The sequence below is a fragment of the Vidua macroura genome, chromosome 24 (assembly GCF_024509145.1).
Source record: "Vidua macroura isolate BioBank_ID:100142 chromosome 24, ASM2450914v1, whole genome shotgun sequence".
Classification (NCBI taxonomy): Eukaryota; Metazoa; Chordata; class Aves; order Passeriformes; family Viduidae; genus Vidua; species Vidua macroura.
In genome coordinates, this window is record NC_071594.1 from 3,293,056 (window position 1) to 3,319,562 (window position 26,507).

Consider the following 26,507-nt stretch of genomic DNA (forward strand, 5'->3'; position numbering starts at 1 on the left):
TGGGGATAATCATGGGTGCTGGAAAAGGGGGTCTCCATATTCTGGGCTGAAAGGAGTCTCAGGGGGACATTGGGGGTGCCAGCAGGGAGGGATGTGGGTGCTGGGGGCTGTTGGGAGGTACCGGGGTGGTTGAGGGTCCTGAGGGATGTTTGTGGCACTGCAAGGCCCTGGGGCCAGTGTGGGTGTTGGGGGTCCCAGGACAGTGTTGGGGGTCCCAGGGCGGTGTTGAGGGGTCCCAAGGGGTGTTTGGGACAGCAGAGGGGCAGGTGTTGGTGAGATCCTGGGGAATGTTGAAGCTTTGGGTCCAGCAGGGTGTTGGGAGTCCTGGGCAGTGTTTGGGGTCCCAGACTGGGCCGGCCTGGGTGCTGAGGGCCCCGGGGTGGTGTTGGGGGTCCAGGGCAGGACTGGGTTCCCCGGGGCAGTGTTGGGAGTCCCGGGGAGTGTTGGTGTTCCCCAGGCGATGTGGCGGTCCCGGGGCAGTGTTGGGTCCCCGGGCAGTGCTGGTTCCCCGGGCAGTGCTGGTTCCCTGGGCAGTGTTGTTGGTTCCCCGGGCAGTGTTGCATCCCCGGGCAGTGTGGGGGTTCCCCGGGGCGGTGTTGTTGGTTCCCCGGGCAGTGCTGGTTCCCCGGGCAATGTGGCAGTCCCTGGGCAGTGCTGGTTCCCCGGGCAGTGCTGGTTCCCCGGGCAGTGCTGGTTCCCCGGGCAGTGTTGCATTCCTGGGCAGTGTTAGATCCCCGGGCAGTGCTGGGTCCCCGGGCGGTGCTGGTTCCCCGGGCAGTGCTGGTTCCCCGGGCAGTGCTGGTTCCCCGGGCAGTGTTGCATTCCTGGGCAGTGTTGGATCCCCGGGCAGTGCTGGTTCCCCGGGCGGTGCTGGTTCCCCGGGCAGTGCTGGATTCCCGGGCAGTGTTGGTTCCCCGGGCAGTGCTGGTTCCCCGGGCAGTGCTGGTTCCCCGGGCAGTATTGCATTCCTGGGCAGTGCTGGTTCCCCGGGCAGTGCTGGATCCCCGGGCGGTGTTGGTTCCCCGGGCAGTATTGCACTCCTGGGCAGCGCTGGCTCCCCGGGCAGCGCGCAGGCCCCGAGCCGTGCCGGGCCGGGCCGGGCCGTGCCGGAAGCCGGAAGCGGGGCCGCGCCCGCCCCGCCGCGGGAGGAGCCGGGGCCGGGGCCGGGGCCCGAGCTGGAGCTGGAGCCGCAGCCGGAGCCGGAGCGGGGCGGGCGGGGCCGCAGCCGGAGCGGGAGGAGCCGCCGGGCGGGACGCGAGCGGGGTGAGGCCGCGGGCGCGGGTCGCGGGGGGAACCCGGATTGCGGCCTCTCGCTGCGGGCTCGGCCTGGGGGGCTCCCCGGCTTGTGGAGGCTGGAGCCGGGGGTGGGGGTGTCCTGCTTAGTTTATTGATTTATTTTTAAGAGTACCCCCCTGGCTGGGGCTCCTCTGCCTCAGAGGGACACGGGCGAGGCCGTGGGGCTGTGGCCGGGTGAGGGTCCCTCCGGAGGGCTTTCAGCGCGAGGCTGGGACCTGATCCCCTGGCAGGGCGAGAGAGGCGGCATCAAGCAGATGGGAATATATTTTTATATCTATATCTCTATATATGTACATCATTGTAGGTTCACCCGCAAGGTGAGCGAGCTTTCCCTTTTAAAGACTCCTCCGGCACCCTTTATGTCTAAATATTTACCTTCTAAAGCCTTGGACTAACCACCCTGGGGTCTGTGGGCAGAACTGGGCGCTGGGGTGCAAACCCTGCAAGCCAAGTGCCATCACTGTTTCTGTTCGTGGAGAGAGCTCCTGATTCCTCCCAGGGTGGTGGAGTTCATAAAAAACCAGAATAACATATGGGTTCCTCGTTCAAAGGCCTCTCTCTAAAGGGTTTGCAAGGGATGAGCCCTGCTCAGTGTGTGTGCTGGCAAAGAGGGTACAATAACAGTCGTTATTATTTTGTCGGTTGTATCGTAGGGATAGGAAGGGAAATAATGGGTTGTTATTTGTTTTTTAAGGCTTCATCTGTTCTCCCAACAATGTGGGAGCATAATGCCTTATTTCCTAGCTTGAGGATTGAGTTACTCTTGAATTTGTCAAAAAGCTGGATTGGGTTTTTAGTGTCTGTGATTTACAGGGGGTGTCTACAAAGGTGTTTGTTCAAGGGTGGAATGTAAATGGAGAGGGGAGGGAACTGGGATATAGCTCAGTGTTGTATTTTAGCAGGATTTTTCTGTTGTTTGGAAAAGGGGTAACCACAGTGTTTGACAGCATTTCTGTGGGGATGTTTGTTATCAGTGGTTCCAGGCAGGTCCTGCAAGCAGGAGAAGCTTGTTGAATCTGCTGGAATTCTGCACGGGACAGCTTCAGGGGGGAAAGCTTTGGCACTCGAGAGCCAGAGGACACTAGATAATCTTTTAGACCACTTAGCACACCACTTACAGTGTCCAGGCAACTGGAGTAACCAGAAAAGCTGGAGGGAAAAAAAAAGGCCTTTAATATCCTGCAGATGTGCTGGCTCCTGCTTGTTCCATGAATCAGGGTATTGCATGAATGAAAGAGTTAGTAAAGCAATGGCTTGTTTTTATTGTCATGTGTGTGGCAGGTGCTTTACAGGTGAGGAAAAAAAAGTCCTTGTCTTGGAGAGGTTAATATGAGATATTATTGACCCAACCTGCTTTGCTTGCCCATGGGGCTGCTCAGGTGGCAAGATCTGGGACAAATATTTGCATAGAATGCAGGGAATGTCCGTAGAAGAGGAGCTAATTAACCTGGCAATGCAGTGCAGTATGTACTCGGGCTTGGGTTTTAATTTGGCATTTTTACCTTTTTGGTGTTTCTGTGGCTGTGGCTAGAAATTTGACACTGATGTCAGTATAACATCTGACATTAACTGCTGGAGTTGAATGCTTAGGCAGCTGCTGACCAAACAAACTGGGGTTATTTTTCAGCCAGATAATTTTCCTGATCTGAAGCTCCACATGACCACATAAACAAATGTGCAAGGGCAGAACAGGGGTGATCTTGTGGGGAGAGGAGCAATCGCTGAAGCTGTGAAACCTGGGGGTTTTTGAAAATACATCCCAGTGTTGCATTAAAAGGAAGATATTTACATCACCCTTGCTTGAGTTGTGACTTGTAGGTGGTTTAGGGGGAGAGCTGTCAGCCGGTTCTTTAAAGGCAAATCAGAGTTCAGATCTGAACTTTATCATGTGTCTAGTTCTATCCATACATGAAGTTATGGCTGATTTGTGCTGTGGGAGCAGCCAGAACAAATTACAGCTGAGCAAATCTAAGTTGTGGTGGCTTGTTACTCAGGGCTGGTCAGTGTGTGCTCAGGTGAGCAGAGCAGGTCTCTGCTTTCCCAGGCAGGCTGTGCTGGCAGCTGTGTGCAGAGCCCTGGGAGTAGTTACAGTTCTCACAGTGCAGGGACAGAATTTGGGGAGCAAGGTGGTGAATTGGGTGAAATGGATTCATGAGCTGTTTCCTGGGGCCAGGAAACTGTACAGCAAAATGGGGACAGGGGCACGATTTCAGTTTTCAGCTGTGATTATCCATCGTGCTTCTTGTGTTTTTATGTGATGACCCTCAGGCTGTGCTCTCAGGCTAGAGCATTGCTCAACTCTCTCCCAGCTGGCCCAGTTTGATCAGGTTAGTGTTACCCACATCAGAAACAAGAGGCAAAGCAAAACTCTGCAGATTCTGCCTTTCCCCCAGGCAGTGCCAGTGTTTTTCCCAGGCAATGGGAAAAATTTTTACAGTGTGATTCTCATATTGGCAGTTTGTACCTTGTCCAGCAATTTCTCTACCTCTTTTATTGAGCCAATCAGCTGCTCTCAAAGAGGCCTTTGTGGCAGAGTGCAAGTGGTAGAGAATATACTTTTTTTTTTTTTTTTGCAACTTAATGTTGATCTCTCATGGGTGTGTTCCTATAAGTGAGAAATAATTTGCTGTCAAATGCCATTTTGTCACCCAGCATAATGGAGTTCTTGCTGGGATATTTAGTTCTGTGGCATCTCTGACCTGCAGGCAAACTTGGAGAGGAAGGTGGGGGCTTTACTGCCTGCAGAGCAGCTGCTCTCACGTTGCTGTTACTCAATAATCAGTTGGCTTTGACATTAGGTTGCGAAAATTTAAGCAAATTGTAAACTGCCAAACTTTGCCCGACACATTGTACTTGTTTCTCTGTCCCGTCCCATCGCTGACGGGGGATTTAATGAAAACAAATCTGGGTTAAAATAAGCGACTGAAATTGTAGCGCGGGAGGGCTTAGCAGGGCTGCTGCGTGTGATGATCGGCTTTGTATTGTTGGCTTTTGTACTTGGTGAGCAATTGCTTTATGGGACGGATTCATTTGGAGGAGATGAATAAATGGAGTTTCATGGATTTCTGGGAAGCTTTGTTCATTTACATAAGCTGCGAATCTCGGCCGGTTCTGCTCTTGTCAGGAAATTTCACGGCTTCTTTGAGTCGGTGGGAGATCCTGAAGCAGCAGAGACTATTAGGAGAGCAGCTCAGTGTTGTGCTGTTGGCTGGGAGCAGGTTTGCTCCAGAGGAGCCTTCCTTCTTTCCTGGGCACTGCCACATTCCTGGGCTGGCTGTGCACACGCTGCTGTTGGGTTGTGTGGCTGCAGTTGATTCCTCTTAACGCACCCCATCTCTCCTCAGGGATTTCTCATCAGAGGCCATGGAGCTTTCAGCCAATGAGCTCAGCATCTATGACAAGCTCTCCGAGACCATTGATCTGGTGAGGCAGACTGGCCACCAGTGTGGCATGTCAGAAAAAGCCATTGAGAAGTTCATCAAGCAACTCTTGGAGAGAAACGAACCCCAGAGGGGCCCTCCACGGTACCCTGTCTTAGTGGCTCTCTACAAGGTAAGACGACTCTTGTGCATGAACACAGCATTTGAGGGTCAGGGTTCTCCTTTGCACCTGAGCTTTTTATTTCCCATTGCATTTCTTGATGAATTTTCCAAGATCTTTATTTAAAAGGCTGTGAAGTGTAGCTTCCTTCCTTCATGCCATGAGCTGCTTTGAGAACAGGAGATAGCTGCCCAAGATTTGGAATTGCTCACGTGTGCTGTAAATTTACATTGTCCACATCTTCCTCTCCATAAATTATTAAATAATGAGATTTGGATTGATTCTTCAGACTAAGATTCCTAGTGTTGGCATCCTGAATGGAAATGTGAGGAAGGAAAGAGATTTTTGAAGTTCAGGGTTGAGTAATGAAGTGAACATGGCTCTGTTTCTGACCCTACCACAAACTTCTACATGTCTTTATTCTCCTTCTGGTCTATGAAATAAAGCTATTATCATCATGCTTGATGGTAGAAAAATGCTTTAAAAGCCTTAACTAAAAGATTCTGTAAAAACTTTTGCAAAGTGATGCTATTGTTGGGTAGGTTTAAGACCATTCAATCCCAGACTGGTTTGAGTTGGAAGAGATCTTAAAGATCATCTAGTTCCAAGTCCCTTCCATGGGCAGGACACCTTCCACTAGACCAGATGTTTGCTTCAAGTCTGAAAAGCTTCCCACTGACATAATATTCAGTAATACTTTAGTGTCATCGCTACAAATCCATTGCAATGGATTTTATTTGGAAAAAAATTCAAGCTCTCTTCCTCATGTCCTATAAAAAGCTGTAAAATGAGGCAGGAGAACAGGAAACTGCAAATTTGAACTTTCAGCTTCTGTTCTTGTTTTTGCTGTTGATTCAGTTTGACTTTGGCCAGGGGGAGAAATGCGTCATGTCATCTCTTTAAGACTTATTTAGGATTCTGGTATGGAGGAGGGAGCTGGTGCCAACTCTGCCAAAGTGTTTCGAGGCATGACGGATGTTTGCAAAAGCCACGGGGTTTTCCTTGTGTAAGAGGCATGGCAGGAGTGCAAGCTTTTATTTGATTAGGTAGGAAGGAAAAGGAACTATCTGTAGATAATCCTGATTGATCTCATGCTGGATTATTTGCAGTGCTAAAATACAGGAACAAAGCTGTTTGTGTGGCTTGGGTTTGATGGCTGCTTAATTTCATCCGTGGACAGCCCTAATAATAAAACTGGCTGACAACTCTGTGTACATAAATAGCATTGCAGCTGAACAAGGAGACACAGCAAAAATAAGAGTGTTCGTGCTGTGGTGCACAGCCACAGCCCTTTGATACCAGCAGAAGGTGTGTCCTGGTGTGAGGACACCTCAGCTCCCTCAGTGTGATTAACTCTGTGCCTGTTTTCCCTTGCAGGGACTGCTCACCCTGGGCTTGGTGTTGCTGACTGTTTACTTGGTGATCCAGCCCTACAACCCGCTGCCACCCGAAGCGCCGCTCTCCAGAGCCCAGGCCTGGGGCTCCCTCGTCGGGCACATCCGGCTGCTGTCCCTGCCCATTGCCAAGAAGTACATGTTGGAGAGTAAGGAAATGTTTTCCCTGCTGTAACATAAGCCTAGCAAGAAATACCAACTTAAATACCAGCCACGAGAGTCACTCTAACATCTCCAGGGCACCACAAATGTGTTGCTGGCTTGGCATCTTGGTTTTCTCTTTTCCTACCACTGTACTTAAAAATAGCATCCTGAGTTCTAGCTTCACTGGGACTGAGGCATATTTTATCTCTAACTTGATAATTTTGTTCTTGCACATTCTCTTTTCCATGCTTTTAACACCTTGGGTCTTTCTTCCACAAGAGTTCCCTTTTCTCTAGAAATCTTTGCACTTCTGAGAACCAGAACTGAGATAGCTCTGCTAGGGAAATGTCACCTTTTCTTGTTTTTTCTGAGTAAGGTAAAACCAGTTTCTCAACCAAATCTTGATACCTGTGAGCAAAGTGTAAAAACCTCAACTTGTGGCCTGGTTTAAGGAAAAGGAGTTTTTGCCAAGTGGCATATTGAGTGCTGTCATGTTTATGTGACATTAAGGGCAGTGTGTGTGTGTGAGGAAGTCAGATAAAGGTTCCCTGTGAGGTGATCCCATCACAGGAGAGCAACATTCTAGATTTTCCTAGAATGGCATAATAGAAATGGAAAAGTTTGGCTATTTCTCATTTTGGTTAATCATTTCACTGACTTAGCCTGGCAGGTGGGTGCAAGCCTGGGCTCTGCCTCTGCTGGAACACAAAGACTGTCAGAGATGATAAAGCTGTGAATTATTTTAAGCAGGGATGTGGCACAATGTTGATGGTCTGGTGGCTCACTGTAAAAACAAACTCCTGTAGCCGTGCCCTTGTCAGGTTTATATTTAGCTTGGGCACCTCATTGTGTTGGAGTTGTCTGTGTTGGCTCTGACCTTCCTGCCAGAGCTAAAAAGAGCTCCCTGAAATGCCAGCACCATTCTGCATTCTCTCCCTCCCTCTTTTCCGATGACGCTAACGTGGGATTTCTGTTGATTCCAAGTTGTATGGGTGGGACAGGGTATCCCCCATTGTTCCTCTTATTCCTTATAGATTGGGATATCTCTGGGAATGAAAACAAAGGTGAGAAGATGGCTCTGATAAGCACTTGACATTAAGAGCCTGCTTATCTACTGCATTCCAGTTTTTCCATGGGTGAACACTCCCCTGGTCTTGCACTGAGATGGAATCCAGTGGGAATTTTAATGCTCATTTCACTTTTCATAAGGGCCAGGAGTGACAGGACAAAGGGGAATGGCCTAAATTTGAAGGCAGGTTGGATGTTAGGAAGAAATTCTTCCCTATGAGGGTGGGGAGGCCCTGGCACAGGTTGCTCAGAGAAGCTGTGACTGCCCCATCTCTGGAAGCTTTCAAGGCCAGGTTGGACAGGGCTTGGAGCAGCCTGGGATATTGGAAGGTGTCTCTGCCCATGGCACAGGGTGAAGCAAGGTGAATATTAAGGTCCCTTCCAGCTCAAACCATTCTGTGGTTCTATTGTGTTTGTTCAATCAGATTTTGTTCAGAAAGTTGATGGGTTCTTCCTTCAGCTACCACAGGGTCCCTTTGGACAAGAAGAGCCCAAGGAGGTTTCTTGGCACACCTAGAGGTTTGTAGGACAAGGGCTGCCTGAAACCATGAGGATCTCCTTGTAAAGATAAATAAGAGCAGGAGCAGTTCTGGCCTACCTTTGGGAAAACCAGCTGAATGATGAGGAGATGGGGAAACATCCATAGGAACAGAGGAAAAGGGAAGGATGGATGGAGAGGAAGGATGCAGTGTTGTTATTTAAATGCACATAAAATCCCTCATGCCTCTGTGAATCCTGTAAGTCTTCAGAAGTGATGAGCAATAGGGTGGGCAGCAATACAGTTCTGGGAAAAAGAGGAGAGGGTTCCTGCTCTCTTTTCCACAGAATTAGATTGTGGTAGAAGCCACAGCATGTCCCAATTAACAGATTGACTGGGGTTGGCTGGAGTGACTTTGATCCTGCCTCGGCAAAAGGAACTAGACAAGACCCTGGCTATTTAAATGGGAGAGTGCAGCACCCAGCCTGAACCTTGGCTGGGTTCCTGTGGGAATTCCTCATGTCCTGGCTTCCCAGCAGGCAGCTGCAGCCACTGACACTGTCCCAGTGACACTGGAGTCACCATCACAGCTTGCTGCCCAGAGGACACTGGTGAAACCATCCAGCAGGGATCTGGAAGAGGGAGTTCCACGGCTTGGGGCTGAGTGCTCTCCCAAGCCCTTTCAGCTCTGCTTTGCATGTGTTGTATTATTTTGCCCCTAATTTTGGCCTTGTGGTCTGCTGAAGGGAGGGGATAAAGCTGCATTTTGTGTCTTGTTTGTTGATGAGAGTTTAAGTCCAGGAGGACTTGCAGGCAGGTCTGGTGTTCTCTGATCACAGAATGCCAGAATAGTTTGGGTTGGAAGGGACCTTTGAAGGTCACCCAGTCCAACCCCACTGCCAAGGCAGGGTCACCTGGCACGGGTGGGTTTGGAATGGGTACAGAGGGGGGGACATGACCTCCCTGGCAGCTGTTCCAGTGCTCTGCCGCCCTCCATGGAAAGAAGTTCTTCCTCTGGTTGAGGTGGAACTTCTTGTGTTTTTGTTTGTGGCCATTGCTACTTGTCCTCTTGCTGGGCACCATGGAATAGTCTGGCACATCCTCTTGGCATCCCTTGGAGATATTTATATGCCTTAATGAGATCCCCTCTGAGTCTCTAGAAGGGAGATGTTTTCACTGTGCCCGAGCAGCAGAGAAAACCACTAATGAAGGGACTCAACATACAGACTTCTCTTCCTTTCCCTACGTAGGTTCTGGGAAGAAAATTTTGAGGGGGCTGAGGATGGAGCTTGGAGCTGTCTGTGCTTGGGCACCAGTTCAAAGCCAACTCGGGCTGTTCCTGTTGAAAGCCACCTGTTGTCAGCTGGAGGCTGCCGTGGCCCACCGGCAATGCTGGCACACGTTACCGTGGTGTGGACATGGGTGGTCTGGCTCCTTCCTCTGTGCCTGGGCAGGCAGGGGCAGCCTGGGCTGTGCAGTCCCTCCTGAGCTTTGGGGCTGCTTTCCTGTGACCGGGGTTGAGGTTGGAGCCCGGTCTGCTGGGAGGTGTGGGCTGAGCAGCCAGGTTTGTGTTGCAGAACAAGGGCAGCTCAGTTGCTGGGCTTCCCCTGAGAGCCAAGAGCTCCAGTCAGAATGGTGGTGAGGCTTTGGGAGGTGCAGAGGTGCAGGATGTGCTCCCCCCTCCCTCCTGCTCATGGTGACCTGCCCTCAATCCTTGTCCCTTCCACCCAAGAGCTGTGCTGTGGGTGACAAGGGATGCCTGTCTGTCAGTGGCTGTGGGTGGACCTTTGAGCAGCCGAGGTGAGGAGCAGCATCCACAAAACTCACTTGCATTGTTTATAGGATTGAGTCCAAAGTAAATTTCCTTTTTGCCTGTCTCTGTGCTCTCTTTCTTGCTGACTTTTTCCCCCAGATCAATTCCCATATTAAACCTTATGTTCCCACCCTTTGTTCCTTGATAGCTGACTCTTAGACCCTTGGGTCTGTGCCTCTCTTCCAGCTGTTTTCCCAGGGCAAGGTCCCTGTGGCTGGGGAAAAGGTCTGTGGAAATGTGGTTTGCATTTACTCTTCCTGAGCTGGTGTTTATGCAGAGCTTGTGAAAGCCCTGGTGCTGGGTCACGTTGGCTGCTCTGGGCCTGCAGCTCTTGGCACATCAGCTGTTCATTTATAGCCCCAGAGAGGCAGTGGGCTGTCAGACCTCTGGGTCTGCCTGCTGTGAGGAACACGGTGTATTTTGATGGGCACATGGGTTAGCTCATGGCTATCTAATGTTATTCCAGGGAAATGTAGGACCTATGCATTCTGGATTAATTTCTCACTTAGGCTGGGATGGACAATTGCCTCTGTTTTCAGTTCTCTGGTGCAAAATAGGGGTACAAGTGCTCCTCTCTCCCCTGCAAGCATTAGGAAGCATTAGGAATACATAAGCTCTCAAAGTCTGCAGTAAAGCCAAATGCAAAGGGGTTTTCTATTCTTTTAACAGAAATTTTAAAACTACACTGGTGGTCACTCTACCTGATTTTTCTTTCCTTCACAACTGTCATCCCTATAGCTTTGTTAATATCTAAATATGATTTTTGATGTCAGCTGGTTGGTAACTATTCTCTGCCAGCTATGCAATGATGTGATGAGCAGAGCATTAAGCTGCTCCCACATTAACTTGTGTGTCTGCCCATGCTAAGTTCAGTCCTTGCAGCTTAAAAACTTCAGCAGAGCAGGTCTCTCAGTAGGGAACAGGCTGTGGTCCAACGTGACAATTTGCACTGGTTGCAGAGGTTGTACTGGTTGTACTGGTAGCAGAGGTTGTCATGACCTCAAGGAAAATTCAGCTTTGCTTTTAATAATGACTTGGTCCTGGGCACACTCATCCTGCACAGCACAGAGTCAGCAGGGTCAGTAACTGCTCAGCACACCTAAAATCAGACAAAAGCACACATGGATCTCAGTGCTGGAAAAGAGATCCTGTGCAAGTTATCCCCAGCTTGGAGAAGACGTGTTAAATACCCCTTTCTGCCTAGACCAGTAGGGCTAAAATCATGTTTACGGGTTTGTGTGTAATTATTGTAGAGAAAGGAGCCCAGCTGGAGGAGCAGTGTTTAGCAACACCTTGTAAATGGCCTGTCACTGTGTTGCTAAAGCCTGCTGGGTGCCAGAGCTATTTGTGGGGATGGGTCACAGCAGGCTGGGTTACTGGGGGAGGGCAGCAGCTGGTTACTGGGAGAGGGCAGCAGCCTCTGCCTCTTGGCTGGCCCACCTTGGGTTTAGCTGGAGACTTGCCTTGGCACTTGGCCAGCCCCTGTCTCTTCCCTGGTCTTAACCCTTTGCAGGCAAAACACTTTTCCCTATGCTTCTCTCACTCCAGCCTTGAAGTGTTTTTATCCTTGGCACAGCTTTGTGCAGAAGGGGAGCATCCAGCATGCCTGCCTTGCATGGAGACTTGCTGCTTCTTGAGAGCAGCGTGGGCACCCAGGTGTTCATCCAGCCTTTCCCTGTGAGCCGAGCACCCAGGTGTCCATCCAGCCTTTCCCTGTGAGCCGAGCACCCAGGTGTCCATCCAGCCTTTCCCTGTGAGCCGAGCACCCAGGTGTCCATCCAGCCTTTCCCTGTGAGCCGAGCACCCAGGTATTCATCCAGCCTTTCTCTGTGAGCCGAGCACCCAGGTATTCATCCAGCCTTTCCCTGTGAGCCGAGCACCCAGGTGTCCATCCAGCCTTTCCCTGTGAGCCGAGCACCCAGGTGTTCATCCAGCCTTTCCCTGTGAGCTGAGCACCCAGGTATTCATCCAGCCTTTCCCTGTGAGCCGAGCACCCAGGTGTTCATCCAGCCTTTCCCTGTGAGCTGAGCACCCAGGTATTCATCCAGCCTTTCCCTGTGAGCCGAGCACCCAGGTGTCCATCCAGCCTTTCCCTGTGAGCCGAGCACCCAGGTGTTCATCCAGCCTTTCCCTGTGAGCCGAGCACCCAGGTGTTCATCCAGCCTTTGCCAATGGGCTTTGCAGCCCATGCTCTGACTCAGGAATTCCTGAGTCCAAGGAGCATGGGCCTGCTCTGAATGAAGGGTTGAGCAATAATGCTGCTTGGGAGGTAAGGCAGGATCTGATTTCTAACTTGTTGCCTCTCCTCTTGCTCTCAAAGGATGTTGTTTTTTTTTAGCTCAGCAAAGCTGAGCTGGTTTTTGCTCTTGTTTTTGTGCGTGCTTTCATGCACCTGCTTTGGGGGCTGAAGCATTTGGAGGTGGTTGTGGGTCACAGCATGTGCAGGGCTCCCTCCCATCACTGCACAGCTGCCAGTTTATCTGATCTTTGTGTGTGTAAACAACCCTTTTATGATATAACCTGAGAGCAACCAGCAGACATGTGTTGGCTCGTTCAAAGGGGGGAAAAAAACGGCTGACTTTGCAGGGCAGGGTGGTGCCAAGCTGTTCATACTCTGTTACTTTGGCCTTGGTTCAGCCAATGAGCTGTTTATTTGGGTTTGCTGGCAGTAAACTAACCCCAAACCATTGTGGTGCTGTGGAACACGAAATACTCTTCCTTTTACTTCTATGTTGTGAAGCCTCCAAAATTTCTTGTTTCCTCATTTGCGGAGTAAATCCTTACTTTGGATTTGCTTCCCTGCGATGAGCGTTTGCCATAGGTGTCCTCTTGCAGAGGCATTTAGCAGCCTGGCAGAGCCCTCTGTGCACTTGTGACACAGACATGTCAAACCTTTTACAGGCTGAGGCCACCATCAGGCAGGTGACAGCAGCTGGGAGGGATTTGTTTCCAAAGCTGCTCCTCTGAGGCAGATTGCTCATGCAGCACAAGCTGTTGCTGGGGCAGGTAACCAGAGGTGCAGCTGGAGTGGACTTTGGATGCTTTCCTGACAGCTTGGCCCCTGCCTTCCATTCTTGAGACTGGTAGGTGCAGATTTCTCCTGGAAATAATACTCTTTTGCCCCAGTGGGCTGTGAATTCCTCTTGGGCCTGGCTCAGCAGACTTGATTTCACAATGTCTGGTTGGATCAAAATCATTTTCGTGCTTTGCTCGAGGTTGACTAATGATCCCTGTGCTGGTGGAGCAGCCGTTACCCATTAGTGAGATGAACGAGTAGTTCTTCAAGCTGTTGACTTCTGCCCAGAACAACAATAAAGGGGTTCTTGATAATGGGGTTTTTTGTAGTTGTTATTTTGTTCCTAGCTGTTCCTAAAAATGTTGTGAACCAAACTGGGAGGTACTTTCTTCTCGTGGCATAAATATATTCAGTATACCCAGAGCTACAATAAAAGTTCAATATGAGGGAGGGGTGAGGATCTTGTGCTGAACAGGGACACTCTTTGTAGTATATATTTAAAACCCCACTGTGATGCAGTCCTTAATCAGGACTTGCAGGCTGTAATTAATAATCCTTGTTTCCTGCCTGACTTACTTAAGAGCCCATCAGTTTAGCCTGACTTTGACATGACATTATAAATTATCAAATTAATTTTTAGCCTAGTGAAGAATTTGCAGCAAGATGGAAACATTGCTTGTGCAACAAAGTGCTCCAAATGCCTCATCCAAACTGTGCCACCTTGTAACTATAGAGCTTGGAATTCCTACATCCAGGAATGTAAGAATGATGGGATTTACCTGTGTCATGGATTGTGATCATGAATTGATGCCTAAATTGTTCCACTATCCCAAGTTGCTCCAAGACCCGTCAAGCCTGGCCTTGAACACTTCCAGAGATGGGGCAGCCACAGTTTCTCTGGGCACCCTGTGCCAGGGCCTCCCCACCCTCACAGGGAAGAATTTCTTTCCAATATCCCATCTATCCCTGCCCTCTGGCAGTGGAAGCCATCGCCTTCATCCTGGCACTCCAGGCCTTGTCCCAGATCTCTCTCCAGCTCTCTGGGATCTCCTTTAGGCACTGGAACAGGATCTAAGGTCTCCCCAGAGCCTTTTCCTCTCCAGATGGACACCCCCAGCTCTCCCAGCCTGGTTCCAGAGCAGAGGGGCTCCAGCCCTCAGAGCATTTCTGTGGATTCCTTGGGACTCACTCCAGCAGCTCCACATGTTATGTTGGGGTCCCAGAGTGGAGGCAGCTCTGCAGGTGGGGTCTCACCTGAGCGGGGCAGAGGGGCAGAATCCCCTTTTAATGAAACACCCAGGTTTGTACAATGGTCCTACAAGAAAGGATAGAGAAATGTCTGGGGAATATCCAATGCACAGCCATTCTTGGGAGCCCTGAGTTCATCCAATGCTTGCTGAAGTTACTTGAATATTCCAAGGATTGGCCCTGCTGAAGTACGTGGTTGGTCTGGGGAATAGTCTCATCCTCAGAAAGAGGAATCTGGGATTTGGAGCCAGCCTTTGCAGGTTGTGGAACTGCTCAGTACATCAGCCAGGCCTCTAGGGAGCTTCCTGTCAGTTACTGTGGGTGATGGCAGCAACAGCCCCTACGGACCCAGGGGGCTGTGAAGTCCTGGGGGTCTTCCCTGGGACCAGACTTCTCTGTGCTGACCTGGCTGGTGCTTGCCTGGTGGACATTGCTTCAGCCTTGCAGCCCTGAGTGCTAGGGAGCAAACCAGCTTGGTGGGGAGCCAGCAAACTGCCTTAGCACCTGCAGTGCTACAAGCAGGAGGTTTTGTGTTTTGAACACTTTGTTAGGGTCAGGAGCAGCCCTTGGCTCTGTATCCCGCAGGAACAAAAGTTCTCCCTGGTAGAGGCTTCCCATTGAACTTTCTGCACTGGCAGATTGATCCTGCAGCCTCTCTGTGGTCCCTAAAGAGAGCAGGACTTGCTGAGATCCTGCTCTCACAACCATGTGGGCAAGTTTCCATGAGTTAATTTGCTTTGCTGCAACAGGCAGAAGCAGGGCCAGGTCTTCTTACGAGCCTTGAGTTTACAGTCTGATCATCCACACCCAGCATCTCTGGAGCTGTGCACACACACCCCTCTCTAGTGCTGTGGGCAGCCAAAAATTTGGGAGATCCTCTGTGAAAACAGCCAAGAAGGGCGGGGTACTCATTTTAAATTGAGGGTGACTTGAAAATTATTTTTCTGCATAGTGGAAAGTAGAGTCATAAACTCCTTGTAGTATTAATCATAGATGTGTTTTAAGGGAAGATTGTTATCTCTTGGTCTGTGCTGTGTTAGCAGCTGAAAGTCCCAGCTCTGGCTCTGCTAGGAGCTCTCCTGACATGGGGGAGAAGGCAGCTCTTGTTCTGGACAAATAATAACACATAAAAGGAAATATTAGGTGATTATGGCCGATGGGGAACTGAAATTCTGTCGAGCAAACTGAAGGCTGCCCCTCAAAAAGGGGTGAGAAAGCAGAGAGAAGTTGGCCACACTTCTGTCGTGTAATGGATAGTTGGATGTGTCACTGCTACAGCTGCTCTCCTGCACTCCAGCTCCACAGGGATAATTGCCCACACCCAGCACTTCAGCGTGTGGATGGGACCATGGTGTGAGGGTTGTGCTGGGATGAAAAGAGCAACTTCCATTTGCATCCCCGAGCTGCCGTGTGTGTGCACAGACTGTGCGCTCCACCAGAACAATCCCCAGGGTGTCTGGGCAGGCAGGGTGATAATGTAAAAGGAATGCAGGGAGGGTAAGGAGAGAAAATCAGCATCCTGGGTAAAATCCTGCCCTGGTCCCCAGTGGCAGTTGGCTCCTCTGTGCACCATCTCTTCTCCCGCCCTCCCTGGGAAGGGCAGGCGCTGCCCGTACTTGTCATGCCAGTCACACACATGCTGGAGCACAGACTAACACCCTCCACAATAAATCAAAAAGATTAATTACTAGGAAAAAAAAAAAAATCCCACAACCCCACTTGCAGCATTTGAAATGCGTCTCAACCAGTGCTCTGCTCTAGTTATTCATGGGGAAAAGAAATCACCTCCTGAATCGAGCAATTGAGAATGCAAATATCCCAGCCTGGCTCAAAAGAGGAATCAAGCTCTGTACTGTCAAGCTGATTAGCATCCTGTTCCGTGGGGTACTGCCCTGAGCCTAGAGGGAAAATTTGGGGACAACTGTGCTTAATGCTGAGGGATGAGGTTTCTGAGTTTTGCCCAGAGAGAAATTACAGTCTTGCTACGCCCCGTCTGATGACAGACCATAGAGATGTTTTCGTGTTCTCTTCACAGCGACTGCCCTTTCTCTGCTGAGATCTTTCAGCCTTTTGTTTCCTGTCACTGACCAGCTGTTTTTTGTGAGTTGAGTTTTTTTGTTGTTGTAAAACTGAAGCTTTCTGCAGGCAGGGGAACAAAGATTTTCTTTTTTCTCTTGTGAGCAGGGAGGGAAAGTACATTGGAGCAGTTTCTCATGGGACTGGGACTTCTGCTTGCAAGAAGGATTTTACACTTTGTTTTGCCTTTTTTCCCTTTCCCTGAAAGCAGTTTAGATGTGTCTTCCAGAAAGACTAGGAATTATATCCTGATCCCTTTCAGTCCATATCCCAGCAGTAGGGTGGGAAATGCAGCATTTGGGAGTTGAAAATACTCAGCAAGAAAGAAGCAAAATTAATTTTTGTTGTTGTTGTCTGCTTCTTGTTGTTATGTCCCAATGAATGTAAATCCTCTGTAGCATTCTTCATGGCCTGTTGCAGATGTCAGAGGGGAAAATAAAACAAGAGCTTCCTTATGAAGTGCTGTTCATCCCTTCTTAGCCCTGTGCAGGAGCATGAGTGTGGCTGGAAATTACAGTGGCAGTGACAGCAGCTTGTGCACGGTCTTTTCTGCCCCAAAAAGCTGCTGTGCATCCTTGTTTCCCAACTTGATTTTGAAGCCAGACTTCACTCTTCTTTCTCCCTTTGCCATCCCCTCTGTTTTCCAAGTTTGCCTGCAGCAATGTCCAGGAGACTCTGGAGCTGTTTTGACATGTGCTGGCAGGGTGGGCCTGTTGGTGAGGACAGATCCCTGGAGATTTCACGTGAGATGCGTCCCAGGCCTTGGGTTTTTCCTGACCCACGCTGACAGATCAGGCCTGGGATGGGTTTGCTGCCACTGCCCAAGTTAAGCCTCTCCTGTTGGATTAAGGCTGCAGAACAAGGGCTGTCACTGCCATAAAATCTGTGTTTGAAGTAGAATTTCCATTAAGATCTCCCATTTCTAAGAACCTGCTGCTGTATCTCCAAATATAAAATTTATGTTAAGGGCCTTTAGACTGGATATCAGGGAATGGTTCTTCACCCAGAGGGTGCTGGGCACTGCCCAGGCTCTCCAAGGAATGGGCACAGCCCTGAGGCTGCCAGAGCTCCAGGAGTGTTTGGACAGCACTCTCAGACACAGGGAGGGAGTTTGGGATGTCTCTGTGCAGGGCCAGGAGCTGGAATTTGATCTTCTTGTGGTTCTGTAAATTAGAGCCACACCCTTTCAGTGTGGTGGCTGCTCTGCACATCCTTTACATAGAAATACATGGCATGTTCAACATTGTCCTGCTCTTTCCCTGCTGCAACAAGTCCCTTCTCTTAAGGTTTCTTTGACTTTTTGGGAGAGCTTTTAATTGGAGGAGGGAGGCCGGATATAGGCATCAAGTTGTGTTTTCATGTACAAATTAAATTTTTGAAGATGTAAACATATGCAGTATTCATTGTAGGCCAGTTCAGCTGACTGTGGTGTAACAACAATTTTTGGAATTTAAAATTAATGTGGCTGTGGTCCAGGGTTTGCTGGGACTTTTTTCCCAATTTCATCTTCAAGTCAATGCATGGGATGAATGAAAACAGCAGCAGCATGTCTTGGTGAAATCTGACATTTCCCCAGCATCTTCTGCACATCAGAGATTGTGCAACCATTGCTTGGGACAAAGTATTTCTAAGTTAACAGAGTGGTAAAGGGGAGGGTGATGATTTCAGGTATGTCCTAACAGGGTTCATGACACCAGTGCTAACTATGTGGGAATTACTTTTTCCACCCTGGGTATTTTTTTGTTTACTGGGTGTTATCTCCTTGATAACACTTTTGGGTTGCTCTTTTGCTTATGGACTTGTTTCAGTTTAATTACACTACATATGATGGCTGCCATCCCTCTGTTGCTCATGGAAGGGTAGCTGAGCCTGTGTGCCTCATGTACAGACAAGTGGAATTTCCATAAGCTCTCCCATTGCTCACAACCTTCAGCTGTGTCTCCAAAATGTGCTGGAAACATTCCCTCCAGTTCCCTGCCTGGTGAAGCTGCTTCTTTTTGAGTTACAGCCACCAGAAACTATAAGAAATCTCAGTGTTTCATGTTAGGGATAATGAGTTTATCATTGAATTTGTCTCCTTTCCATTCCATTTTTGGTCTTGCTAAAGAGGTTTCCCTTGTTTCTTCCCCAGAATGCCAGGACTGGTGGGCAGCAGGTTGCAGACAGAACACTTCCGCACTTCCTGCAAACTGCACAGTCTGTTCTGCTGTGAAAAGCCTTCACATAGTGACAGACTTCAGAGAGCTATCAGAAAAGATCCAGAGGCACCAGCCTTTTCTAATCAAGGTAATGCAGGGATTTGTGGGGCTGGGTGATGAGTCCCAACTCTTGAACAGCACAAGCCCAGAACCCCTGCCCAGTATTCTCACCCATGAACCCACACTGCTCATTCAGGACTTGTGTCTAAGAAGACATCTCACACCAGTGTAAAGATGTGGGAGGAGGCAGCTCCCTGCATTGTTCCTCTGACTAATGATCATTGTATTTGGACACTTAGCAATCCACGTGGCTGTTGCTCTTGGATGTTTTCTAGTGGGAGGGAAATGGGAGCAGGGGGCAGCCCTGTGGGCACAGCTTTTATCTTTGTTTCATGTTCTTTAAGACAGGGCAGCATCTCTCCTATGAAGAACTGAAGCATTTTCAGTCCCAGGATCCAGAACTGGCAGAGGTTATAATAGAAGAAAATTCAGCTGAATTATGGAGCTGCCCATTTTTCTTTCCCTGGTGAGTCACATGAAACATGTGATGGATGGACACATCCTTTCTGTAGGGGTGCTCAGGCTCTGCCTGTGTGAACCACCAGTGCCTGCAAGTTGCAGTTTAACTGGAGGGAAGGTGTACAGGAGTGAGTTACAGGCTGCTTCTGCTTGCTGGCACTGATTTGTTCTGAGGACAAGACTGCTGCACTAAAACTGGAGACCTGGTGCTTGGTCTCCAGCTATTGCTCCCCTTATAAGATAAAATTCTCCCAGGGACTGCCTGGTCCTGTTCTTCAGGCTGTAAATCATCTGGGCTGGGATCTCATCACCTGAAGCCACTGGTTCACATTTCTATCACCTCTGTCTACTCAGTGGAAATCCTCCACCACTGGAGCTGACTGAGAAGAGATGCCATGACTTCTGCAAACACTGAGAAGTATTGGAAAGTCAAATAATCCTGCAATTAATGTTTGGTCTTGTGCAGAAAATATGGCCAGCTCTAATCCTGCCCCCGTTAACCAAAAGCTCTTTGCCCCATAAAGGCCAAAGCCTTTAATATGAACAAGACATGTGAGCAACTCGGAGCTCTCTGAGGTGTCAGAGTAAGAACTGGTAGAGGGATGGTCAGGGTACAGAAGAATTAATCATGTCAGTCCCCTAGACAGGGATGTAAAGATAACAAGCCCCACCTGGCCTTTTCCAGTTACTCTTCCTGGTCTAGAGAACAGCCTTGGATCCCCCCTGCCTCACCATGTGGGTTCAGTTATGGTTGTGTATGATGCCACCTCTCTGCATCTTTGTAATTTATGGATCTGGTCAGTGACTTGGATGATTTTAAGGGAAAAGGAGAGGGAAATGAAGTTCAGGTATCCATAAGGATCTGTTTGTTCCCTCTTTACTTGGTCCCAGAGCAGGAGCCCAGAGGAAAGTGGGAAGGAGCACAGGTTTGGAGGCTGAGGTTGAATTGTGCTCCTGACTCCCAGGGCAAGTCTGTCATGCTGTTTATCAAGCATGAATGTTTGGCAAGAATTTTATCTGGAAAGTAGCTTTTAAATGCCAACCTTATAATTGTCTGATGAGTCTTTAATATGGGCTGGTTTGTTTAGGAACAAGTCTGTGAATAGATCCCGGATTCTCCAGGAATTTTTCCCTGCTTCCTCTTTGCTGTCCTTCCCCAAGACAGTGTCCCTGGAGAGCTGCTTCCTCATCCGCCACCCAGATTTGGGGAATAAGGTGAGAAATTAATTCCAAAGGCATTCTCCTCCTGTTTGTGAGTTGTCTCCCAGCAGCTCTGAGTTTTTGTGGGATTTGCAGGATATTTTTAGCTGATACAGTCCTGAAAAGGAGCATTTGGGGTTATATCAGTTCTGTCCATCCCTGTGTAAAGTGGCATATCAAGGTGGCTTTGCCTCCAAGCACTTGTGTCTAGTTTGGGGCAGGAGATAACTTGTGCCCATCTCCCTTGGCAGCTGGAAATGTCACAGAAACAGAGGAACTTTAAAGATCATCCTGTTCCAACACACCTTGCCTGCTCCATTCATGTGTCTGGCCTTGCTCTATAGCTGGGTGAGGTCTTTCTGTGCACAGTTGGGCAGAATTGTTTTAAGAGTTGCATTTTAGGAACTGTTCCTGGCAGTGAGGCTCACTCATTCTGAGACACTTCAGGCTTCTGGCCTGATCTCCTCCTCTGTGTTTTCCTGAGTTGGGATGTGCAGGCCCTGCCTTGCCTTGGAGGAGAGGAGAACCCTTGCATGCAGCTGACCTCAGCTAAGATTCTGTGATCCACTGGTAACTGGTGGAGCAGCAAACGTGCTGTTTGCTCTGTCTCACCTGCCTGCAGGACAGTGACTTGTCCCTGCTTTGGGCAGACAGAGCCAAGGAAAGGTGTCCAGGCTTTTGAAATCCTCTCTTCCTGTCCTAGAGCTACAGCCTGCACAGCCTCTTTGCTGTTGGGAGTGGGCAGCTCACCCTGACTGTTGCACCTCTGGACACGTGCAGGGGACACTGTGAGGTGTTCAAGGTGGAGCTGGAAGCTGGGGATTTGGGTGAGTACCAGAGCTGTGGCGTGCAGGGAGTGGGAGTGGAATCAGGAGACTGCTTCCAGCTGGGTCTTTTCTGTCTGACACCTGGGATAGTGGTTTGTGCCATTGTCACCTCCAGACTGGTGTGTGCCTGCTTGTCACAGCACAGGGAGTGATCCCTCCTGGTCTGGGAGTTTGTGGCCTGGAACACCAACACTGGAGATGCTCAAAGCTGAGCAGTGTGGGTACACAATGGGTATTACAAACCCAGTGCCCACTGAGGGAAGTGTCTTTCCAAAGAGCTCCAGCATGACCACATCCCTTTGTGGGAAATGGGAGCACTCATTAAGGATGGGCTCATCTAACAGAGCCTCTCCATTGCCTTTTCCCAAGGTTATGCCAGCACAGATCACTGGACAATGAGCTTCATGGCCAGAGGGACAGAGCCAGCGGTGATTTGTGATGGAGCTGCCAGCTAAGGATTCTGGGGTGGGAAAACAGAGCTGTTCCAGAACAAGGAGACTTTCAGCTTTGAAGCCAAGGCAACGTCTTGAGAGGAGCGAGCCGGGGCAACTGGGGCAGGCAGCTTTGCCACCCTGCATGTTTACAGTGTTTAAAAAGGACTATTTTCCTGACCCTTGAGGTAATCCTTTGCCTTTCCTCAAATGTATTTTGGGAGAAACTCAAGCTATTTATGACCCTCCCTGTCCCCTCAGGTAAGCCCTGGGTTTGCAAGGGTTTTTTTTTTCCAGGAGCAACAGATGGATTTCTCAGGATGAAATTCACCTTATGTTCTTTGTGGATTATGGCACTTCTGAAACTTCCTGGGGGGTTTGGGAGTGGATGGGGTGTGTGACATTTCTGTGTACATTCCTCCTGAGGAGGAAGCTTTGAGCCTGTGTAGTCAGGCTAGTTCTATAAAGGGAATGAATTGGTGATGTGTCCCAGCTCCCTCACGTCCGCACCTGTGTGAGCCCTGCAGAGCTGATCTTGGCTCCTGCTCCCAGGCTGGGGAGAGCCTTGAGCCTGAGGGCAGAAACTCTCACCCACTGCATCCTTCTTGTACCAAAAGAATCCCTTCAGGCCTCTCTGTGTTGTGATCACCGTTCTGCAGCTCTGTGTCAGCAGGTTGTGAGTGAGTCAAATGGTAATTGTGCTTTTCTTCACCTCCACTTCCTTTCCTGCAAAAACACCCTCACATGTGTTAGTGGTGCTGGCAGTGCAGGAGTTCTGGATGGAGCTGGGGCTGGGAGAGAGCAGCTCTGTCCAGCTTTCACCTCAGACACCAAGGGCTGCACAGCCATTCTCAGCTGCTCCTTGTTTTTGGAGGCACTGCCTGCGTTCCCAGCCCATGGTACCTCTGGGAGCACCTGAAACCTCCCTCTTCCCTGGCATATTTTTGCATTGACTCCTTCCAGACCTGGAACTCTGTCTTCAGAATGAACGTTGGTTTTTCCTGGGTCCTTTCCAAGCTGCCTTTGCGTGTTTCCTGCTGCTGGAGCAGTGCTGTCTCCAGTGCCCTGAGAGAGGCTCGGGTTCGGTGTTTGCAGACTGCGGATGCTCCGGTCCCTTCCAAGTCTGATCCTTTGGGTCCGATCCCACTGCTGAAGATCATTTACAGATGTGTCAGGCTGAACTCATAGGCCAGGGCTGGAGTTCAGGACATATTCTCACACTTGTTAATATGGAGTTGGGAGGGGTTTTGTTTGACAGCGAATTAACTCTGTTCTCAGGAGCAAGAGCCTTTTTCTCTGTAAATATTTTAGGTACATGTAAAATGACAAATTGGGAAAATGTCTGTCCAGCCTTTGTTTTTGAGGAGAATGGGAGCAAACATTGTGCTAATCTGATTAGGAGCTGACAAAAGCTGCCAAGTGGGATGACCATGTCTGGCTCCTGTACAAGAATAAGGCAGAGGACAGTTCAGGCTCCAAAGAATTTAGTCTGAGGCCTTGACACTACAAACATTTCTATGCATAACCCTTGTTTTTCTCTTGTCAAAACAATGAGAACAAGCCCAGCACCTGTGTCAGTCTGTGCATGGCCCTTGGTGCTGGACACACACCAGATCTAGTAGAACCAAAAGGGGAGAGTCTGGCTCTCTCAAGATAGAAAAGGACTAATATAATTTGTTACCAAGTATTAAAGCAAATTGGACTAATATAACTTCCATTAGTATTCTCACTTCTTGGAGTCTATTTCACACTCATGACACTACATTCAATCTTGTACATGCCAAGACACACACACACACACACACCACCCCTCTCCCTCTTAAAGCCTGGGTCTTAGTTAATGGAAATTTGGGAGTTCAGTGATGGCAGAATTAGGGCCTCATTAGTGACTGTTGCTATTTACACTTTGGCAGCTTCTCAAATCAAATTCGAAGGCTGACCAGGTTACTTCACCTCTTACTGGTTTTGTATCTGACCCATTTTTGTAAAGCATTTGCTCAAAGACGCTGCTGGAGCCATTCTTGCTGAGATTGCGGCGGTTCGGTGACACTGTCACTGCTAAGTGTCCTTGACTGTAACTTGTAAAAGAGCTGTGGGACACAATTCCCAAGTGTCTGTGAAATGCCTGGATTTTGAGAGTCACACTTAAGCCATTGTGGCTGTCTGGCTCTTTCGGGAAGAAGCAGAGAAAATGGATTTATTTACAGTTGCTGTTTGGACTAGGGGGAGGAGGGAGAGGAAGGGGCAGGTTTGTGCCTGTTTAGCAGAAATGTTCTCACGTAGTGCTTCTCCCTTCCTCGAAGAGTTGCAGCCTTCCTCGAAGAGTTGCAGCTGGTTGGACAGGAGCTGGTGAGTCTGGCCTGTTTGCAGAGCAGCCTTCCAAGTGCACTTTATGGGCTCTGCATAAGTTTCCAGCTCTGCCTCAGCAATACATTGCATATGTCCCAACCTCGCTCCCTTTGGAGCTTACATCATTTGTTTTTAAGCTCTCTGGTATATTTTCTCTTCCTCTTCCAAAAGCTGTAAGGAATTAGCTGCTAAACTAAAACAGGAGGGCAGTTCTCCTGCTGATAAAGAGTCGATTTTGGCTGAAGTGCAGAGCCCCAGTCTGCAGCATGGCTTCCAGAGCAGCTCCTGTCTCCAGCTGCCAGAGGAGTGGTGCTCACACCTTCCACATCCCAGGGCAGGCAAGGAGCTATGGTGGGGAGCTCGGAGGTGAGGCCACAATGGCAGAACTGGGATGGCCAAAGGGAGGTTTTGATACCTTTATTGCAATTAAGCCCTGGTTGTCTTCTACATCCAGAGCTCCAGCTTCACAGAGTCCCTGGAAAAGCTGCAGGACTTCCCTAGAGAGGCTGGTGGTCCTGGTGACCTGCTGAAGTGGAACTGGGGGGAACAGGGCTGTTCCTGCAGCTATTGAGGTTTCACAGCCATGATCACATGAGTCACAGACGGGGTGTCCCACGATGGTCTCCCTCACCTCAGCTCCCCTTTTGCACTCTCTGTGCTGGTTTGGACAATCTCCCACTCTCCCTCTCCCCAGCTCACACAAGTTCCCAGTTAACACATTTTAAAATCCCTTTTTGTGCTTCAGAACTCATCACCTGTGAGCTGGGAGATGGATTCCTCCTCACCCCACATCCCAAAGGCTGCAAAGCTGCTCTGAAATCATACCAGAAATTGGTACTACCCACGAGCCCAGTGGGCAGAGGTGAGGAGGGGTCACCTCTGCATTTGCCAGGCTGGAAGGATGGGCTGTCCCCATCAGCTGGGCAGGAGGATCGTGGTTTAAAGCTGCTCCCCAAAGCAGGGGTCACTGACCGGTGCTGTCAGTCAATCCTGAACTCAGGGTAACTGAAAGGAGGAGAAAGGATTATTATGATTTACTTCAGTACCAGGAATCAGCGGCCCCCACGGGAGCCAACCTGGCAGTTTCTATTGATTCTTTTTTTGCTTTCTTTGTTCTGTTTCATTTTTTTTCCCTGCCCACTGTTTTTGCACACACTGATTCCCCTGAGGGGTCTCTTTGCAGGGCCCTGGAGAGCTTTGAGTCAGATTTCCCATGAGTCTCCAGACTGCAGCTTCTCCCACCAGGCCTGTTTTTGCAATGTTCTGGAGGAGAAGCTGGTTTGTCTGGGCTGGATCAAAGCACCTCCCTTCCCTCATGACCTCCTGGGCTCCAGCAGCAGCAGGAGGAGGTGGGGAGCAGGAGAGCATCTCACAATAGAGATGTGAACTATATAAACACCAGTGTCTCAGAAAAGGGGAATCTTTTGCCTTGAAACCCTCTTGTTCCCTCCCTCCAAGAGGGAAGTTTCCACACACCCCAGTCCCAGGTCCTCGTTCAGTCCCGTGGCCCCCCGGAGAATTGAACACTTCCTGGGGTGAGGCCATTTCAGTGGGTGCACAAAGAGCTTTTGCTTCCTGCAAACCAAACTTTCTCCTCTTGGTAAATTTTCTAGGTAGAACTCGATATCCTCCTCTTCAGGAACCTCCTCCTTGTAAAGGGCAGATTTAGTGTCCTGCTGAGTTAGACAGAGGAGATGCTGGACTTCCCTTTGCTTTGGAGATTCAAACAAATGGCAGGTGATTTATTTTTAGCATTATCTCCTTGTACTGGGGAGGGGAGCCACGTTCTAAAGGCTCAGAGGTGCTGGGAAGTAAAGCTATATATGTATAAAGACTGTTTCAATGCTGAACACTAAACTTAGTGATGGATTAAAAAAAAAAGAATGTGAATATGCACTTAATGCAGAATTTTATGGATGGTCCTAATTTAATATATTGCAAACTTTGTAAATACTTGGGAAAAGCCTGTAAAGTATGTAAATAAATGAGATTTGTATGTAAGAAGAATAAAAAAGTTTTTAATTTTTGCAATTAAATACAAGTGTTAATGACCCCTTTCCCTTTTCCTGATTTTTATTTTCATGTTGCATGTCAGTTATTGAGGGGTTATTTAACCTTTTTTGGGGGACTTTTCCTAAGGGAAGTGTAATTTTAAATGAAAAGTCAGAACACTTTTGTTAGGAAAATGTCATAAGAAACACTTTGTGAAAAAGGAGCAGTTTGGGAAAAGTTCTGTGGGTTTTAGCCTGATTCTCTGAACAAAGTTGATGCCACAGCTCTGCCTGTCTCTCCTTTCTTTTCTTCCCAGTAACAATCTCCATCTTTCCTTCACAATTCAGTTTATTTTAGCCAAACTTTGAGGCGTGGAAGACGATAAACTCCTCCAGAGCTCATAAATCCAGGCGAGTAGGGAGAAAAGAGATCCTGTTACTCCCACACCCGTGCAGGAGCCTTGTAGACACCGGCCAGCCCTGCTGGAGACCCTCGAGATGTGAGTCAGTAGAAGCCCAGGCTTGGTCACTTGTGTGCTGCAGCGTGGGGCCTCTCTGGAGCCAGCAGAGCCTGTCAGGTGTCGGTGTGTGGCTCCTGTCCCCGTGCAGTGGCTGCTGCTCCCCGGGGTGTGGGGATGGGGCTGTTCTTGAGAGAGCAGAAGAAAAGCTGCAATCCACATATCCTATCCCTGCAGAGCTGATGGTTTGGTTGTTCCAGCCAGCCCTGAGGGCAGCCACAGACTCCCAGCTCTCCTGTTTAGGGCAACTTCAGCTCTGTACCCTGTTCTTCCTCTTCTGTTCCCCCTTCTCCTGATGGTTCAGGGAAGAGGCATCAACTCTCTGCTTGCCCCTGATCCCAGCAGGCTGGGCAGCCCAGGGGCTGTTCCTCAGCTGCCAAACGCTGTCCCCCCAACACAGA

At 49.3% G+C, this 26,507-nt stretch overlaps 1 protein-coding gene across 2 annotated transcripts; it reads left to right on the forward strand.

Annotated features, from left to right (window-relative positions):
- The first annotated feature begins 1,198 nt into the window (after window positions 1-1,198).
- C24H6orf89 (chromosome 24 C6orf89 homolog) lies at window positions 1,199-25,649 on the forward strand. 2 transcript variants are annotated; one of them, XM_053998241.1, is made up of 8 exons: window positions 1,199-1,263; window positions 4,641-4,848; window positions 6,214-6,379; window positions 18,205-18,359; window positions 18,676-18,797; window positions 19,879-20,005; window positions 20,694-20,817; window positions 21,187-25,649. In XM_053998241.1, exons 2-8 carry the CDS (start codon window positions 4,660-4,662, stop codon window positions 21,270-21,272), a joined length of 969 nt encoding a protein of 322 aa, XP_053854216.1. In that variant the 5' UTR covers window positions 1,199-1,263; window positions 4,641-4,659; the 3' UTR covers window positions 21,273-25,649. The 2 variants fall into 2 exon arrangements, with proteins under 2 accessions (XP_053854216.1, XP_053854217.1); XM_053998242.1 differs by lacking the exon at window positions 1,199-1,263 and adding an exon at window positions 4,274-4,296.
- The last annotated feature ends 858 nt before the right edge of the window (window positions 25,650-26,507 follow it).

Coding starts and splice junctions, on each gene's coding strand:
- C24H6orf89 (XM_053998241.1), top strand. CDS start 4,660: ATGGAGCTTTCAGCCAATGAGCTCAGCATCTATGACAAGCTCTCCGAG. Junction 4,849..6,213: donor TCTTAGTGGCTCTCTACAAG/GTAAGACGACTC, acceptor TTTCCCTTGCAG/GGACTGCTCACCCTGGGCTT. Junction 20,006..20,693: donor ACCCAGATTTGGGGAATAAG/GTGAGAAATTAA, acceptor TTCCTGTCCTAG/AGCTACAGCCTGCACAGCCT.